Raw genomic sequence first — 17,090 nt, 5'->3', positions numbered from 1 at the left:
AATGGACAAAGAATATACAGCCATACAATGGAATATCACTCAGTAAATAATAAAGAGAACTAACTATTGATACATATAACAAATTGGATGAGTCCAAAGACATTCTACTGAAAGATGCCAGCCTCAAAAGGTTAAGCTCAATGACATTAGACAAAAGACAAACTTTAGAGATGGAGACACAGTGGAGGAGGGATTTGATTGTAGAGGGTAAGCCCAGTGTTTGGGGGGTGGGATTGTTTTGTGTCCTGATCTTGGTGGTCATTTCAAGAAAAAAGTGAATTTCATGGTGTGCATGTAAATTAACTAATTAACCAAATTAAAATGAAAGTAAAGAGTGTAGGTATTAAAAGCTTAAGAAATATTGCCAATTGGCTGGTCAACCTACATCTCCAAATCCTTGTTCTGGATCCTGTTTCTAAGTCACCAGTTTACATTCTGGGTTCAGACTTTGGATTCCAGATTCTGTGTTCAAAATCTTGAATCCAAAACCAGACTCCAAATTCTAAATCTTAATCCTGAGTCGGCAGCCTGGTGTTGATGCCTCCCCAGCCAGTCTGGTTGTCTGAGGGAGGTTCTCTTGGACAGAGACCAGCAAAATGGGACTCAGGCCAAAACCAAGCCCTTTGCTTGTTCTGATGAGTCCCCAAGTCAGGATGGTTTTCAGAATCTAAATGACTATGTATCTACATAATGTCCTCAATTTGCCTCTTGGCCCACAGAGCCTAAAACATTTACTATCTAGCATTTCAGGACACATTGGCTGGCCACAGCTGTCACAGCTTCCCTGGGGAGGCTCGTGAGGACACCACCCTGAGTCCGGGGAGTTCGCAGTGTTTGTCCGCTGCACTCATGTTAACACTTAGGTCAGTTGGACAGGATAGAAAGTCCCTGGCCTATGCCCTCTTTCCCTGGTCATCTTATATATATGTCACTCTGATGTCTCTGGCAAGAAGATGGCACCCTGATTTTCTTTCCTTTATAAGTGACTTGGTCCTTTTGTCTTATGACCAAATAATTTCTCTTTCTATCAAGTTCACTGGTTTTGTTAATAAATGCCCCAGTGCTGGGCACCCTGAGTGCTTCCCCAGGACTTGACACGCTCTTCCAACATAGACCTGTACCACCTCCCCTGCACAGTTCCTTCCCTGGGGACAGCTGTGTGCCCACTCCATCCAGAATGTTTCTACCTCCTCCTACATTATTTTAGTCTAAAGAAACCCTTCATTTCTTTTATTTAAGGAAACATGCATTGCAATTGTTGAGTCTTATCTGAAGTTTAAAAATATTTTAAATTCTTTCCTGAGTTCACATCACCTGACTTCAAAACATTCACTTCCTCCAGCCCTACATGTAGAAGTTGTTCTAAGTCATGTTGTTCTTCCATAGCTCCTGTCATTTTCTCTCCTTTCAGTTCCCCTTGAAATACTGGGTAGTGGTTTCTGTCTGTTTTCTAGGCTGGCCTTCTGAAGACACACTCACTACAGTGTGGGTCAGAAATGATCCCACAAACCAGTTGCGAGTTCACTTCAAAAACTAGATAATGCTGGACTTGCCATTGGAATGAAGAAGGAGATATCTAAGCTGGCCTGTGCATACAGTAAAACAACAAATTTGACTGGATCTATACTGTTGGAACTCAACCAAGAATTAGGAGAAGTGCAAGTTGCAGCGCTCCAAAATCGTACGACTATAGACTATCTACTGTTAAAAGAACACATGGGATGTGAACAGTTCCCAGGAATCAGTTGTTTTAATTTGTCTGATTTTTCTCAAACTATTCAAATTCAGTTAGACAATATCCATCATATCATTGATAAGTTTTCACAAATGCCTAGGGTGCCTAACTGGTTTTCTTGGTTTCACTGGATATGGCTGGTAATTGTAGGTCTGCTTTGGTTATGTAGCTGTATTCCTATTATGTTAATATGTGCACGCAATTTAATTAGTAATTTAAAACCTATACATGCTTATGTTACACTATAAGAAGATATGTCAAAGAAATAATCAATCTTCCCATGTTTTCTTCCGTCTGCTACTTCTATAGCTTCTCTTCTTCCTTCATAATTACAACCCCTAAGTAGAATTCGTGCCTCATATGGAAAAATTACCGAGTATCATAATTCTTCCAAGTGGTAAAGATACCTCAAGACAAATGCTGGGCATAGAAGCCACAGGGCATAAATCTGCAAAGAAGTAAAAAGCTAACCTTTTCAAACAACATTGCTTCTCTCTCACTTACCAACTTTACATTTCCCTGTATGGCCCCGGAAGATGACTGGCTAGCCAGAGACAGGTAAGATTCCTCAAGGGAGGAACAACCTAAGACAGGCACAGTCACAGGGGGGCCATCAGGTGAGAAATTGGAGATCAACAGAGGTGAGGCTTAGAACCTCACCCCCCCTGTTTTGAGAGAATACTTCTGCATCCATGGATGTTTTGTTGCCCTTGTCTAGCTTGGATTAATACTTAGTCTATAGGCACACACGTGATCATCTACATTTGCCCTCTTACAGCACTAAACTATGTTTTCTACCTTTATCTTGTATCTACCTACCACTTCAGCATTTTATTAAAAATAATTATTATTATTATAATAATAAGGGAGAAATGTGGGATTCACATATAAATCAAGTATAAAAATCAAACGAATAATCATAATTGACCTGATTGTTTATAGTTCATGATGCGTGATCAAAACCGAAAGTTTCTGTGATGACTGCCCTTGCACTGTCCACCATGTAAGAACTTATTCACTATGTAAGAACTTGTTCGTTATGCTTCAGAAGATTGGAGACTGTTGAGAATTAGGCTTGGGGTTGATTGATGATTGTGCATTGAGTCCCCTATACAGAATTTTATTGTTGTTAACAACCATATGATCAATAAATATGAGAGATGCCCTCTCAAAAAAAAAAAAACTAGATAATGAACCATTTACACAAACCCAATTAAAAATAATACATCAGCATAGGAATGTGTGAACAACCACATTGTGAACTACTGAAAATTTAAAACACCTGCTTCCATATTTCAGTTATTTGTCTAATCTGCTCCTTCGGATTTCCACTCCAAACCTTTATTTATTTATTCTTCTAATATGCATGGTTATTTCTATTCAAGGGCATTAGATTAACCATTTGACTATCTAAATAACTAAATTGTTTTAAAAAAAACAGAATTGAATACATTCTGGTAAAACCTGCAGGTCTGTACAAAGATGGAGAAAGACCGAATGTGCCAAAGGGTGAAGTGGGGAAGCGAGTGGCAGGAAGGGGAACACAGGTATGACTCGGGCTCAGGCTCCCAAAGGTGCCGATGTGGGCCAGGGGGTGCCATTCCAAGTGGCCACTGTGGTTACCATCCGCCTGACTGGGATGCCTGCATCAGGACCGCACCTGGCCTTTTCCTCCACCCCAAAAGGCCTTCCCCAGAACCCTGCGTGTGGACAGCTAACACCTCAGTTGGGGCTGCATAACACAACCTCCCCTACTGGGTCTATCTGTGCACATTGAAAATCACAGCCTGCCCCCACCTGTGACCAGCCCTGCCCCACACTGTTGTCCCAGAGCTCCTCCTGGGCACCCTGAAGGATGCCCACGTGCCTGCTTCCCACCCTGGAACCCAGGCTCCCCTCCTGCCCAGGACCAGAGCAGGAATAAGGAGGCACTTGATTGATATTTGAATTTTGGGAAGGAAGGCTCTTTCTGCAGAAGGGAGCAGGTGCCATACCCCCTAGTCTTGTTCTCGCCCACCCGTCTCCATGGATGCAGGCAGCCATGGACAGAGGAGGAGTCAGGAAACAAGGTGAGTCAGGGTGCAGTGCACAGGTTGGTCAGAGAGGCTGGAAGCTGGGTCAGGAGCTCCTGGGAGGAAACTGGCAAGAGTGTGGTGGGGTGTGAGGGGCTCAGGATGCACCCTTCCCGGGCCCCCTCCTACCCAGACCCATGCTTCTGGCATTCTTCTCCAAAGGGCATGTCATGCTGTGCATCCCTCCTTGTGGCTCAAGATGAGGGATGTGCAACAGATTAAAAGCCCATTTCTGAACACTGCTAAGTTGGTGAGAATTCAGGTGCATATCTGGGAAGGACCTCCCTGCCCCTCCCTGCCACGGTGCAGCTGCCCCACAAGGATATCAAAGGTGCCGGGAGGAAAGGGGCTGCAGGGCAGCAAACAGGTGAGTCAGCCCCATTGTTCCACGTATCTGGAACATCAATTGCGTCCAAAGTAAAAATATTTATTTAATGAGCAAAAATGTGTGGCTAATTGGTTTTTAAAAGGATATTGCTTCCTGCTCCTTGAGACTGAAAAGGAGCCTTTGAAGAAAACTGTTTACAGAGGTTGAGTTCTGAAGATGGTTAGAGAAGGTTAAATATGTGCAGAAAATAGCATGTAACCCACAGGAGACAACTGGGGCTTCTTGGGTACCGAGGATAGCAGACGTGCTCAGCGAGGCCCTCCCCACGGTGGTCTGCACTGCCAGGACAGGGACATCACAGGCTGCTGCAGGCTGGTGTCTGTGTGACCCTCCCCACCCTTGTTTTGGGTGTCCTGGGGTCTGTACACTGCAGGCCTGCATCTCCCTGAGGGGTGGTGAGTAATGAGATCCAGAGGAAGAACCGGGTGTTTCTCCTGTCAGCCTCAGATCCCTCCCCTACATGGGTGTGAGACAGCACTGGCTCCTCTCCGGGGACCCTGTGGCTGTTGCCCCTGACAACCTGCTGCCTGAGTGGCTCAGCAAGGTGAATCCACACCTGGCAGGGCCTGCTTCTTTTGATGCCCTCCTGCATCGGCCCTGCTGCCCCGTTCCTGGGTGACTCACTGGCATGTACAGGAGACAGAGCAGGACGTGGCTGGGGCCTCTTGGTCCTGTCCAGGTGCCCTTGAGATGTGAGAAGACACAGGACCCTGAACTGTTTCCCTGGTGACTCACGTGCAGGTTCATTGTTACCATACGGACAGGCTCTTGGACAAGACCCCAGAAGATCCATGGCCCTCAAAAACGAATCATCCCACTGTCTTTGGGACTATGGCAAGACATTTAACGTCTGTGAACATCAGTCTTCTCTAAGGGGGCTGCTCTAGCTGACTTCCAAGGCCTTTTTGTGTTGTGATATGAGACTGAATTTGGGATGTGTGTGTATTAGTTTCCTGCAGCGAATGTGATACATCTCCACAGGCTGAGTGGCTGAAAACAGCACAGATTTACTCTCCGGGCTTTGGGGCCAGAGGTCTGACATGGAGGTGTTGGCAGGGCCATGCCCCCACCAGAGGCCCTAAGGGGATCTGTCTGCCTCTTCCTGCCTCTGGTGGCTCCACTGGCCTGTGGGACCCCCCAGCTCTGCCTCTGCTGTCATGTCAGGCCTTCCTTGTGTGTCTTTCTGTGTCTCCTTTTCTGTCTCTTATAAAGACACGTGACTGTATTTCGGGACGTCCTACAGAATCCAGGATAAACTCTCAAGATCCTGTGATTAATTTCATCTTTTGCATATAAAATAACATTTAGTGCCTCCAGGGATTTCACATGGATTTTTTTTGGGGGGGGGCATTTTTCCATTTTCACAAAGGTTTTCCCAAAATAGGCCTTTCAAGCACACACTATCAAGTAAACTGTATGCTTCTGAAGGCAAAGACCTTCTCTGCTTCCCTTCTGTTTTTCTGGAAGCAACCCATAACATCAAATCTAGTTGGGTGGGTGTGGCTCCAGAGGGTCATCATCAACCTTTTTTCTTTTTTTATTAAGGTATCATTGATATACACTCTTAAGAAGGTTTCACATGAAAAACACTGTGGTTACTACATTCACTCATATTATCAAGTCCCCCCCACACCCCATTGAAGTCACTGTCCATCAGTGTACTAAGATGCCACAGAGTCACTACTTGTCTTCTCTGTGCTACACTGTCTTCCCCGTGACTCCATGTATGCTATTTATTTCAATTACTGACAGTTACAAATGGCCAAGGGCAGGAGGGCTGGCTATGGGAATGCTCACTCTCTAGAGGGAACCAGCAATTAGGTTTCTGTCTGCACTTCGCCCTGACCTGCTCCGTTCTCTACACAAACTGCCTGCACTAGGCTGGGCAGGACCCTCTAGGACCCCCATCAAGGTCTCCGGCTGAGCCCTGGGTGTGCTGGGCCCTCCCCAACTCCCCTGCTTGCAGCACCGGACCCTCCTCTGGGACTCTGGCCTGTCTTCCCCTAGTGGAAAGGGAGCCCCCCCTCCAGCGTGCTCCCCTCCATGTCTGCCTCACAGTTACGTGTCTTATGAGCATTCTCCACTAGCACTCTGTGGCTCAGGCTATGTCAGCCACATTTCATCCAGGACCTCAGTAGACCTCAGAATCCAGCAGGAATGCATTCAGCCACAGCAACCACCACACCACACTATTTCTATTCTCTCTTAGCCAAAAGGCTAGAGGAGGCAGATACTGGCATTGCTTTTAGAACCTATGTGATGCCAAACTTTCCTCAGTGCCCCAAGACAGCTGCTGCACCCCAGGCATCACAACTGTGTCCAATGCAAGAAGGAGGGCATGGCATGTGTCACCTACATGTATTCCTTTTTCCAGAAACTCAAAACTTTACCCCAAAAATGCCACTGCAGCCTTATGCTTACTTCTCATCTGGAAGTGGCCAAACATAGCTATAAGCAATGTAGAGGTTCTCCATCCTGTAGGCTGGAAGTAGGCAAGGTCGGAGAGGGCTGGGGACCAGGGGTCCCCTCAAGAGACCTGTTGATCTTTTAGAGGTGAGAAAGCTGGTGTTCAGAGAATAGCTTGCCCCTTGCCACGCAAGCTGGCGAGCCTGCCCATGGCACCCTGCTCCTTCTCTGGCCCCACAGGGCCCCATGCTGTCCTTTGAAAGAGATGAGTTGGCAAAATGATGTCCTGACAGCACAGGAACACTACCGTTGACCTTTACAGTTAGAAATGCAGGCAGCATGATGACCCAGTTGGCAGGACCACGGCTCAGGGCAAGCTGCCTGCAGGCAGAGATGGTGGGAGGGCAGGGGGTGGGGGGCACGCACCGCCCCTGCGCAGCTTCTCTCCCTGCGAGTGCCTCTGCACACGCTGGGGTATGGGCAGGGGATGAAGCCAATCCTGAGACAGCCAGTGAGCATGCTGCACCGCATCTGGGGTGATGTTCGGTCCACAGAACACTGGCAGCTCCACAGAGCTTTGTGCTGCCACGGGTGGGCTCCCGACACATGGCTGGGGTGAGGCTGTGGGTGTGTGTGTGCGTGCATGTGACCACCTGTGGCTCAACTTCAGCACTTGGCGGGTCTGGTGCAGACACCTCGGCTGACCTGACACTGACTTTGAGTCCAGTGACTCCCACTCGGCCACTCTGCTTACTTCCTCTTGGGTGTAGTAACAGAGACGGCTTTCATCACAGGGTGGAGGGTGATGGACCCTCTGGCTAAGGAAACATTTTAGGAGGACACAGCTAGCACTCCTTGGCCACAATGGCCCAAGGGCCTGGGATGAGCTCCTGCTCTGGGGGAAGGTGGGAAACCACCCCAGATTCCTTTTGAGCACACTGCAGGTCACCTCCTGCTGCCACCCCTCCCCGGCCACACAGACCCTGTGGTATGCCACCCACAGGATTGAGGCTGAAGGACCAGAAACCTCTGGAACATTCTAGAAAGCTGCAGACAACTGCATACAGTGGAGAGCTCAGTGCAGAGGGGGCCAACCCACCCTCCCACATCCTGCACATGGTGGCCTGGGCTTCCCTGAGGCTTCTCCAGTGAGGCCCCCTACGCTGGCCACTACTCGCACCTCTCCAGATTTTGATCTCCTTGGCGGCTGGGACTGCCTGCTGGGCTGGATAGAGGCGTCCCCAGTTTCAGGGCCACACTCGCAGGGTCATTCCACAGGCCAGTCGGCAGGCTGGGAGGGGGTGGCCCTGCAGTGGTCCCATCAGCCCTCCACCTCCTATTTACAACCCCCCACACCTGTCTACACCTCCACACCCGTCTATATCTCCCATATACTCCCTATCTACACCCCCCCACACACCTCCTATGTACACCCACTCCAGGTCAGCAGGTGAGCCCAAGGTCGGACCTCACACGGCACCCGGAAGCTGAGGATGGGACGAGGACCGGCGGCATCGGGGTGACCTGGGCAGAAGAGCGCCAGGACTCTACCTCTGGGAGTCTGGGTAGAACCTGGGGGGCCGGGCGCCCATGACGCCAGCAAGGCTGGGAGTGGGGAGGGTCCTCAGGGGGGGGCAGGCCCTCAGGTGGAGCGTGTCCAGGTGGGGAGGTCCCCAGGAAGGGCAGATCCGGGAATAGGGGTCGGTCTCCTCGTGGGGGAGGGTCCTCAGGGGGCGTGTGCTGAGGTGGGGCGGGCCTCCGGAGGAGATCGGGCCTCCGCGGGTCCCCACAGGCAGGCGCGCGCTCTGGGGGAGGCCACCGCAAGCACCCCGGAGCACGGCAGGCCGGACCAGCCGCCCCTCGCCCGGCTGCGGCCCGAAGCTCGACCAGACCCCACAGCTCCGGCCCCGCCCACTCCGGGTCCGCCCCGCCCCGCCCCGCCCCGCCCCAGGCTCTGGCACCGCCCCTCACCGCCCCGCGGCGGCCCACTGCGCAGGCGCAGCGCGGGTGCCGGCCGTTTGGAGCGTGGCGCCGGCGGGCCCGCGGCTGGTTCTCTGTGAGGAGAAGATCCGGGAGAAGAGCGGCCTGGTGCCGCACCGCGACTTGGGTGCGCGGCGGCGGGCGGCCCCCGAGTGGTCGCAGGCGGGGCTGCGGTGGGGCTCCAGGGTGGGGGGCGGGGACGCGGCCTGGCGTGGGGCCGGGGTTCGGGGTTGGGGGCGCGAGAGCCTGTGGGGCTCCGGGGGTTGGGGGGGTTGGGGTGGAGGCGCGGCCTGGGGCGGCGCGAGGAGGAGGTGCCCGCGGGCGGGCCTCCTGAGAGGGCGCGGGCTGCGGGGGTGAGAGGTGCCCAAGCCCCTGGGGTCCCCGGTGCGGCCGCTGAGCGAGCAGGGACGCACCCCTCCTCCTCTTTAGACGCCCTACCCTGCCTGCCCGCCGGCCCCCTTAAGTCCTGGGTGAGCGCTTCTTGCAGATGCTTCTTTGTATTAATGTCAACGTGGGTTTTCTTTCACTTTTATTTACTAAAGTGGATTAGGTTGTTTTTTAAGAAACCTCGCCCCAGGCTTCATTCCTGGAGAAATACACGCTCCCCTCCTCGTACAGATCCTTCTGTGTGTGCCTGCAAAGGGCCTCGTTTCCATTCGTTCTGTGCTGAGGATTTTTCCATCTGTGTTCTTGAGAGATGTTGGTCGCTGGTTTTCTTTTAGTCCTGTCAGTTTTCTCTGGTTTTAGCATCAAAGTAGTGCTGACCTCTAAAATTAGTTGGGAAGTGTTGCTTCCTTTTCCGTTTTCTGTAAGTTGTTGTGTAGAATTGCTGCTAATTCTTTGATAGAATTTTCCAGTGAAACCATATATGGCCCTGGAAATTTCTATAGATGAAGATCTTTAAATACAAATTCAGCTTCTCTAGTTAGTGGAACTATTCATATCAGTTTCATCTTGGGTATGGTTGGGGTTTTGTGAAATTGATTCATCTAAGCTGTTAAATTTATGGGCATAGAGTTTATATTCCTTTATTAGCCTGTTAATGTCTGTGAGATCTGTAGTGATAACTCATTTTCCATTCCTGGTATTTGTCACTTCTGTTTTTTTTCTTGCTAGAGGTTTATGAATTTTAATTTTTTCTATGAGTTGACTTTTAGTTTGGTGAGTTTTTCTCTGTTATTTTTCCGATCTCAAAACTATTTCCTCCTTTCTGCTTGCTTCTCTACTCTTTCTCTAGATGGTTGAGGTGAAAGTTTAAATTATTGATTCGAGACATTTTTATTTGCTAATATAAATATTTAGTGTTATAAATATCTAAGTACTTGAAAAAGACATATGCACCCCTGTGTTTATCGCAGCACTATTTACAATAGCCAAGAAATGGAAGCAACCTAAGTGTCCTTCAGTAGATGAATGGATAAAGATGTACATATACACAATGGTATGTTATTCAGCCATAAGAAGAAAACAAATCCTACCATTTGCAACAACATGGATGGAGCTGGAGGGTATTATGCTCAGTGAAATAAGCCAGGCAGAGAAAGACAAATACTGAATAATTTCTCTCATTTGTGGAGTATAACAATGAAGCAAAAAACTGAAGGAACAAAACAGCAGCAGATTCACAGAATCCAAGAATGAACTAACAGTTACCAAAGGGAATGGGACTGGGGAGGATGGGTGGGAAAGGAGGGATAAGGGGGAAAAGGGGCATTACGATTAGCACACATAATGTAGGGGAAGGGCACAGGGAAGGCTATACAACACAGAAGACGAGTAGTGATTCTGTAGCATCTTACTACACTGATGGACAGTGACTGTAATGGGGCTTGTGGGGGGGGCTTGATAATGGGGGGAATCTAGTAAACATAATATTGTTCATGTGATTGTATATTAATGATACCAAAATTAAAAAAAAAGAAAATGTTACATTAAAAAATATATCTAAGTACAACTTTAGCTGCATCCACAGGTTTTGTTACACTGTTTTCATTCTCATGCAAGGCAGTGTACTCTTGATTTCCCTTGAGACTTTCTCTTTGACCTATGGCTTATTTAGGAGTATGTTTTTTCATTTTCATGTGTTTGGAGGTTTTCCTTGTTTGTTTTTCTGTTACTGATTCCAGTATGACTCCATTATACTCAGAGACATACTTTGTATGATTTAATTCTTTTAAATTTGTTGGGTTTGTTTGAAGGCCCAAGATCTGGTCTATATTGGTGAATATTCCAAGTGCACTGGAAAAGTGCACTCAAAACTCTGTTTTTGAGTGGATCTTATGTAAATGTCTATTAGATTTTACTGCCTGATGTGCAGTTCTTCTATATCCTTGCTGATCTGTCTGCTGATTCTGTTAATTACTGGGAGAGATGGTTGAAACTCCTAACTATAATTGTGAATTTGTGTTTCTCTTTTTACTTAGTGCTATTTGGTGCATATATGTATTTAGGATTTTTATGTCTTCTTGTGGGAGTGATTGATCTACTTTATCTGATATTTGTGTAGCCACTCCAGTTTTCTTTTTTTTGGACACGTATTTACCCACGTTTACCTGTTCCATTATTCTTTCTTCATTCTGGTGTTCCAGGTTCCTTTTACTTTCCCTTATATTTGAAGAGCTTTCTTTAGTGATTATCACAGGGTGTGTGTGTGTGGGTGACAGATTCTCTTAGTGCCTTTTTTTTTTTTTTTTGCCATTGTACATGACCTGGGTCTCTCCCCACCTTTTTTTTTTCTTTATTAAGGTATCATTGATATACACTCTTATGAAGGTTTCACAAGAAAAACAATGTGGTTATTACTTCACCCTTATTATCGAGTCCCCCCCCACACCCCATCACAGTCACTGTCCATCAGTGTAGTAAGATGCCACACAGTCCCTATTTGTCTTCTCTGAGCTACACTGTCTTCCCCATGACCCCACACGCACCATGTGCACCAGTCATGATACCCCACAATCCCCTCCTTCTCCCTCCCCCCCCGACCTCCCCCATCCTCCCCTTTGGTAACCACTAGTCCCTTCTTGGAGTCTGTGAGTCTCCTGCTATTTTGTTCCTTCAGTAGTTTTGCTTCATTGTTATACTCCACAAATGAGAGGTATAATTTGGTATTTGTCTTTCTCTGACTTATTTCACTGAGCATAATACCCTCCAGCTCCATCCATGTTGTTGCAAATGGTAGGATTTGTTTGTTTCTTATGGCTGAATAGTATTCCATTGTGTACAGGTACCACATCTTCTTTTTCCATTCATCCACTGATGGACACTTAGGTTGTTTCCATATCTTGGCTCTTCTAAATAGTGCTGCGATAAATGTAGGGGTGCATATGTCTTTTTGAATCTGAGAAGTTGTTTTCTTTGGGTAAATTCCTAGGAGTGGAGTTCCCGGGTCAAATGATATTTCTATTTTTAGTTTTTTGAGGAACCTCCATATTGCTTTCCACAATGGTTGAACTAGTTTACATTCCCACCAGCAGTGTAGGAGGATTCCTCTTTCTCCACATCCTCACCAACATTTGTTGTTTGTCTTATGGATGGTAACCATCTAACTGGTGTGAGGTGATATCACATTGTGCTTTTAATTTGCATTTCCCTGATCATTAGCGATGTGGAGCATCTTTTCATGTGCCTATTGGCCATCTGAATATCTTCTTTGGAGAACTGTCCGTTCATTCTCTTAGTGCTTTTTAATTTGAGAGTATCTATTTGCCTTCAGTCCTGAAGGCTCGTTTTTGTGGATATAGATTTCTGGGTTGAAAGTTCCTTTTAGCACTAGAAAATGTGACATCACTTTTTTCAAGCCCTCCTGCTTTCTGAAGGATAGTCCCCTGCCACTGACCTGATTTTCCACTGTGGCTAGTAACTTTTCTCTCTGGTTGCTTTGAAGAATCTCTACTGTCTTTAGTTTTCATACATATGTTATATGTAGGTTTGTGCCAGATGTGGCTGGTCATGGCTTTTTTTGCCTTTATTCTGTTTGGAGTTTTCTCAACTTGTTGAATATGTAGGTTTATGTCTTTGCCAGAATTGGTAAGTTTTCAGCCATTGTTTCTTTAAAGTCTTAAATATTGGCCATACTGTTTTTTTCTTCTTGGAACTCTGATTAGAACTGCATGGCCCCTGACATCAATGTCAGATCTCGTTTTCTTTCACAGACCCCGAGGTTCTGTTCATTTATTTTTTTAAGTCTGTTTTCTCTCTTGTCAGATAAAACAATTTTGATCAGTTTATCTTTGCATTTACTCTTTAAAACTTTTCTTCTGTCATCTCTATTCTGATACTGAGCTACTCCTATGATTTTTGTGTGTCAGTTACTATTTTTTCATTTCTGAAACTTCTTTTATTTCTTCTTTATATCTTTCATTTCTTTGCCAGGATTTCCTATTTTTTTTTCATTTGTTTCAAGAGTGTAATAGTTCATTGTGTTTTTATAATAGGTGCTTCAGAGTCTTTGTTAGATAATTCTGAATTCTGTCATCTCAGTATTGGTATCTGTTAGATGATTTTTTTCTCACTCAGATTGAGATCTTCTAGTTCGTCGTAATTTCTGACTGTATTGTGGATGTTTTGGGTGTTAGGTTATGAGATCCTGCTCCTTATTTATGCCCCATCACTCATTGCCAGCTGTGTGCTGCCTTTTGCTGAGGTTGGGGCCCAGCTGCTGTAATCACAGCCTCTGTAGGTGCCTGTGGCCCCCTCATTGCAGTCAGGCCAGTGTAGTAGGTGGGGTCCCCTCACGAGGTTCCACTGCTGGCCCTGTGCAAAGGCAGCTGTAAGGAGTCATTGTTTTTATTTGGTGTTGGGCTGGACTGGGGCTGATGTTGTCAGGAGTTTGTTCTGGGAGGCCACCTCTCTGTCCCGTTGACTGCAGATGGCAGGCCTACCCTATTAGCCCATGGCCATTGGTGTTCCTGTGTCGCCAGCTGCATAGGCATTCACACTGGGGTGCTTAAGGGACAAACCAGAGCACCAGCCAACCCAGGGCACTCACTGGCCATTGTCTCCATGTCCCTAGAGCTGGTCTCTGAGCCATCTGGTGCTTGTTTCATGTGTTATCCAAGGTTTTAGGTGTAGTAAGTGGAGAGGAATAGGGCAAGATGTGTCTACTGTAGAACTGGAAGCCAGAAAACCAGTTTTAAGTTTAATCATAACATGTCTCAGAACATAAAGCGTTGGTGTGTCTAGACCCAAACTGTCTGTTTGGTCCCAGAAACTTATTTTTATACCAACATTCATTCAGTGCCTGTGTGTTGGTGTGCCATGTGGAGGCCGGTGGTGAGCAGAGCATGCTGTCTGTCCTCATGTGTAGGGGGCGTGCAGTGGCCAGGTCAGCTGAGTGGGGGTACATACTGTGACCCCTGCGCTGAGGCTGGGCTGAAGCTGGAGCTGAGCAGCAGGACCAGCAGCGTGAACTGGGCCAGGAGGGTGTTCCCGCCAGAGCCTGCGAAGGGAAAGCCCTGGGGAGTCAGGGCTTGGGCTTGTAGACATTTTGGAGGCAAACATAAGCTAAAACTTGAAGTGCAGTTCTTTAACACTGATATCCACAGTATGAATTACATTCTCACAACTTTTTCAGATTATGAAGTTAGTGTGTTTTGCTTTTGTTATAATAATTTATTTTCAATAAAGAAGTAGGGTTAAAAATCTCATAATTTTCTGTTCTTAGCTGAACTTCAGTCAGTATCGATTCCTGGAACTTACCAAGAAAAGATTACTCACCTAGGAAATTCTTTGATGAATTTAACAGGTCTAAAATCTTTAGATCTCTCCCGCAACTCCTTGGTTAGTCTAGAGGTAAGTTTTAGGTTTTTCCTAGAAGAAAATCTACTATTATCAATGCAGTAGAAAGGACATTTATAGTAAAAAATGCAACCTGTTTCGTAACTATGCTTATAGTACTTATAAGCTGTACACTTAACAGTGATTATGCATGTTGTTTTTCTTGTGTTTGCTGTTAGCTAGATTTCTTACACACCACATTACATTTTATTACTCTGACAACTCTCTGAGGAAGGCAGTTGTAGCTGCAAAGGGAATAAAATAAATCCCAAAAGACCTGTCACTCCCTACCCTTCATCAGTGGGTTTTCTTCACCCACTTTCTGCATCTCACAGCTGCTTACAGTCTGACTCCTGGTAGCCTCAGGCCCTTGAATGGTAACACCAAGAGAGCAGGGCTTGGTGCTATGTGCCAGACACAGTGGGCGTCCGATCCTGGTGAGTAAGTGTGGCCCAGGTTACAGCAAGTTGTGTAAACATTGCTTGTGTAAACATTGCATTGAAAGAAGGCAGGAAGCCTCTACCTCGGACATGGTGCTTTGCAGCAAGTGAGCGCCCCTGATGTGGGATCAGGAGCCTGCTCAGAGTCCAGGGTGTTATCTAGTCCAGGCCGGCTCATTTCCCACCTTCCCCAGGCCTTGCTTACCAGTCCGACAGATGGAAGCAGCAATAGTGCATGGGGTGGTGTGTGGACTGAATGGCTTGTGAATCACCTAGCGGGATGCGTACTGAGAATTCTGTAGATGCCAGCCGCCCTTAATGCTGCGAGGACGTGACGTGGGGCATTTCAGTCCTCTTCCAGTCATGTTGCCACATGCCTAGAGCCTTGTAGGTAAGGTCCTTCCTGGTGCTGGTGACAGCATGCGCTCAGGACTGTGTGTCTGTCAGGGTGGCTGACTGTATTGATGGCTCGCTCTGCTAGGTGTTTATCTTGACAAGCACAGACTAATCCAGTGTGCTGTCTTTGTAACAGGGCATCCAGTGTCTGGCTGTGCTGCAGAGTCTTAACCTCTCCTACAACTGCATCTCCTCATTAGCAGAAGTGTTTCGGCTTCGCTCCTTGATTGAACTCACAGATGTGGACTTGCGACTGAACCCTGTGGTCAAGACCAAGTCTGGCTACCGCCTGTTTGTTGTGCATATGCTCCCAAAGCTCAGGCAGCTTGGTAGGTGTCTGGCCGCACTCACCCTCACTCAGCAGGGCCTTTATGGGTGTCTGGCACTCAGAAGATTGTGCTGTTAATCTTTCTGAAAAGGGAAGTTGATTTCCTGTTCTTATGGCATGAGTCCCTGTGTCTCATAGGATGGGGTCTTGTAGGAAGCTGTCTGGGAAGACGGCAGGGACCTTGGTGACCGCAGGGAGCAGCTAAGGGGCCGGGAGCACAGACATGTTTTGGCCTCCACTTTCTAGCTGTCTGACTTGGGCACATTCATGAATATCTGGTGCCCTGTTTTCTTGTGTGGCCCCTGGGCATCATCTCGGGCTCATCTTAATGGCTGAATTCTACTTGGTTTCTCTTCCATCAAGAAGGAAACTAGATGGGAAATTCATCGGCCATAGCCTCTCCACAAGTGACAGGTGAGAGGGTGGGGTTCTATTGCCAGGCGCAGCCACACCTTGGCTTAGTATCCTGTCCCTAAAAGACCTGAATCTCTGTGACACGCTCCCAGGCGGAGCTTCAGGGTGCCCTCCAGACGTGGCATGGGTCTCAGGGAAGCCCCAGCGGTGCCTTCCCGCCCACCTCTCCAGCTACCAAGAGCAGTCTCTGTCACGGGCGGTGGGCTGGCAGCATTGCCGGTGCTCTGCACTGGGCACTTCCGGGACAGAAAGTCGGGGCGGGAGCCGAAGGGCAGGCAGAGCATGGAGGCCCTGGGGAGGGGGAGGGCCTGTACCATCCTCAGGCGTCCCAGGCAGAGCGGGTGCTGAGCAGGGATGTGGAGTGTGAGGGAATGTCTGGGGAAGGGCAGCGGCCCTCCTGGGTCCCCAGTGGACAGTGTGTCCTCAGTCCCAAGGGCCCACGCACTGCTCACAGCGGCAGGTGGGCATCTCCTTTCAGCGGGGGCCGACCTAACGAAACCAGGTTACAGCCGCATTCGTTGTCAGGGGTGACACTGGCCACCGCTATGCACGTGTAAATGCTGAGCTGTGTGTGGGCCCTTTCCCTTCGGTGTCTGGCCAGTGCACAGGACCCACAGCCACAGTCTTGGCTGCAGGTGGATTTTCTTACCAACACCGCAGCTGCACATGGGTGCTGGCTCACCTCCTGGTGCCCCCTGGAGGCTGTGGGTGTTAATGCCTGACCTCCAAAGGCACACTGTTTAGTTTCAGACCTACTTAGAATTTCCATGTTTAATTTCAGTTCTTAGATATTTGGGAGGAGTGAATGCTGGTGTTCTGACTTCTGCTTGACTGTTCACTTGACTTATAAACAGTTGGATTTGGCTTTCTCAGAAGCCTTATGACACTTATGGGAAAGTTTGCAATCTGTCTTACATCATTAGTTTCCCTTTATCATGCATATTTTAGATAAGAATCTCACGGTGTTTGTGTGGGGAAGAAATGTAAGCAAGCATTTCCCCGTGGGAGGTTGTCAGATGGGTTGGCAAGGCAGGATTGCAGGTCAAGGCAGTGCAGGGGTCCTGGGGCTCCACCAGCAGGTGCCAGGAAGTCCTGCGCTCAGTCACTGTCCCAGCAAATGGTGAAGGGCTCTGCAGGTGCGCCTGGGGGACAC

At 48.0% G+C, this 17,090-nt stretch overlaps 1 protein-coding gene across 1 annotated transcript in view; it reads left to right on the top strand.

Annotated features, from left to right (window-relative positions):
* Nucleotides 1-3,776: 3,776 nt before the first annotated feature.
* CEP72 (centrosomal protein 72) overlaps nt 3,777-17,090 on the top strand; it is a 45,816-nt gene continuing 32,502 nt past the window's right edge. Inside the window, exons 1-5 of the mRNA XM_057497516.1 lie at nt 3,777-3,804; nt 8,044-8,166; nt 8,394-8,708; nt 14,247-14,374; nt 15,332-15,524. Of these exons, the coding sequence (XP_057353499.1) occupies nt 3,777-3,804; nt 8,044-8,166; nt 8,394-8,708; nt 14,247-14,374; nt 15,332-15,524 (787 nt within the window). The remainder of the gene's footprint in view (nt 3,805-8,043; nt 8,167-8,393; nt 8,709-14,246; nt 14,375-15,331; nt 15,525-17,090) is intronic.

Source organism: Manis pentadactyla, chromosome 2 (assembly GCF_030020395.1).
Source record: "Manis pentadactyla isolate mManPen7 chromosome 2, mManPen7.hap1, whole genome shotgun sequence".
In the NCBI taxonomy this organism is placed as follows: Eukaryota; Metazoa; Chordata; class Mammalia; order Pholidota; family Manidae; genus Manis; species Manis pentadactyla.
The sequence above is the reverse complement of the archived record's forward strand: the minus strand, read 5'-3'. Positions and strand labels throughout refer to the sequence as shown.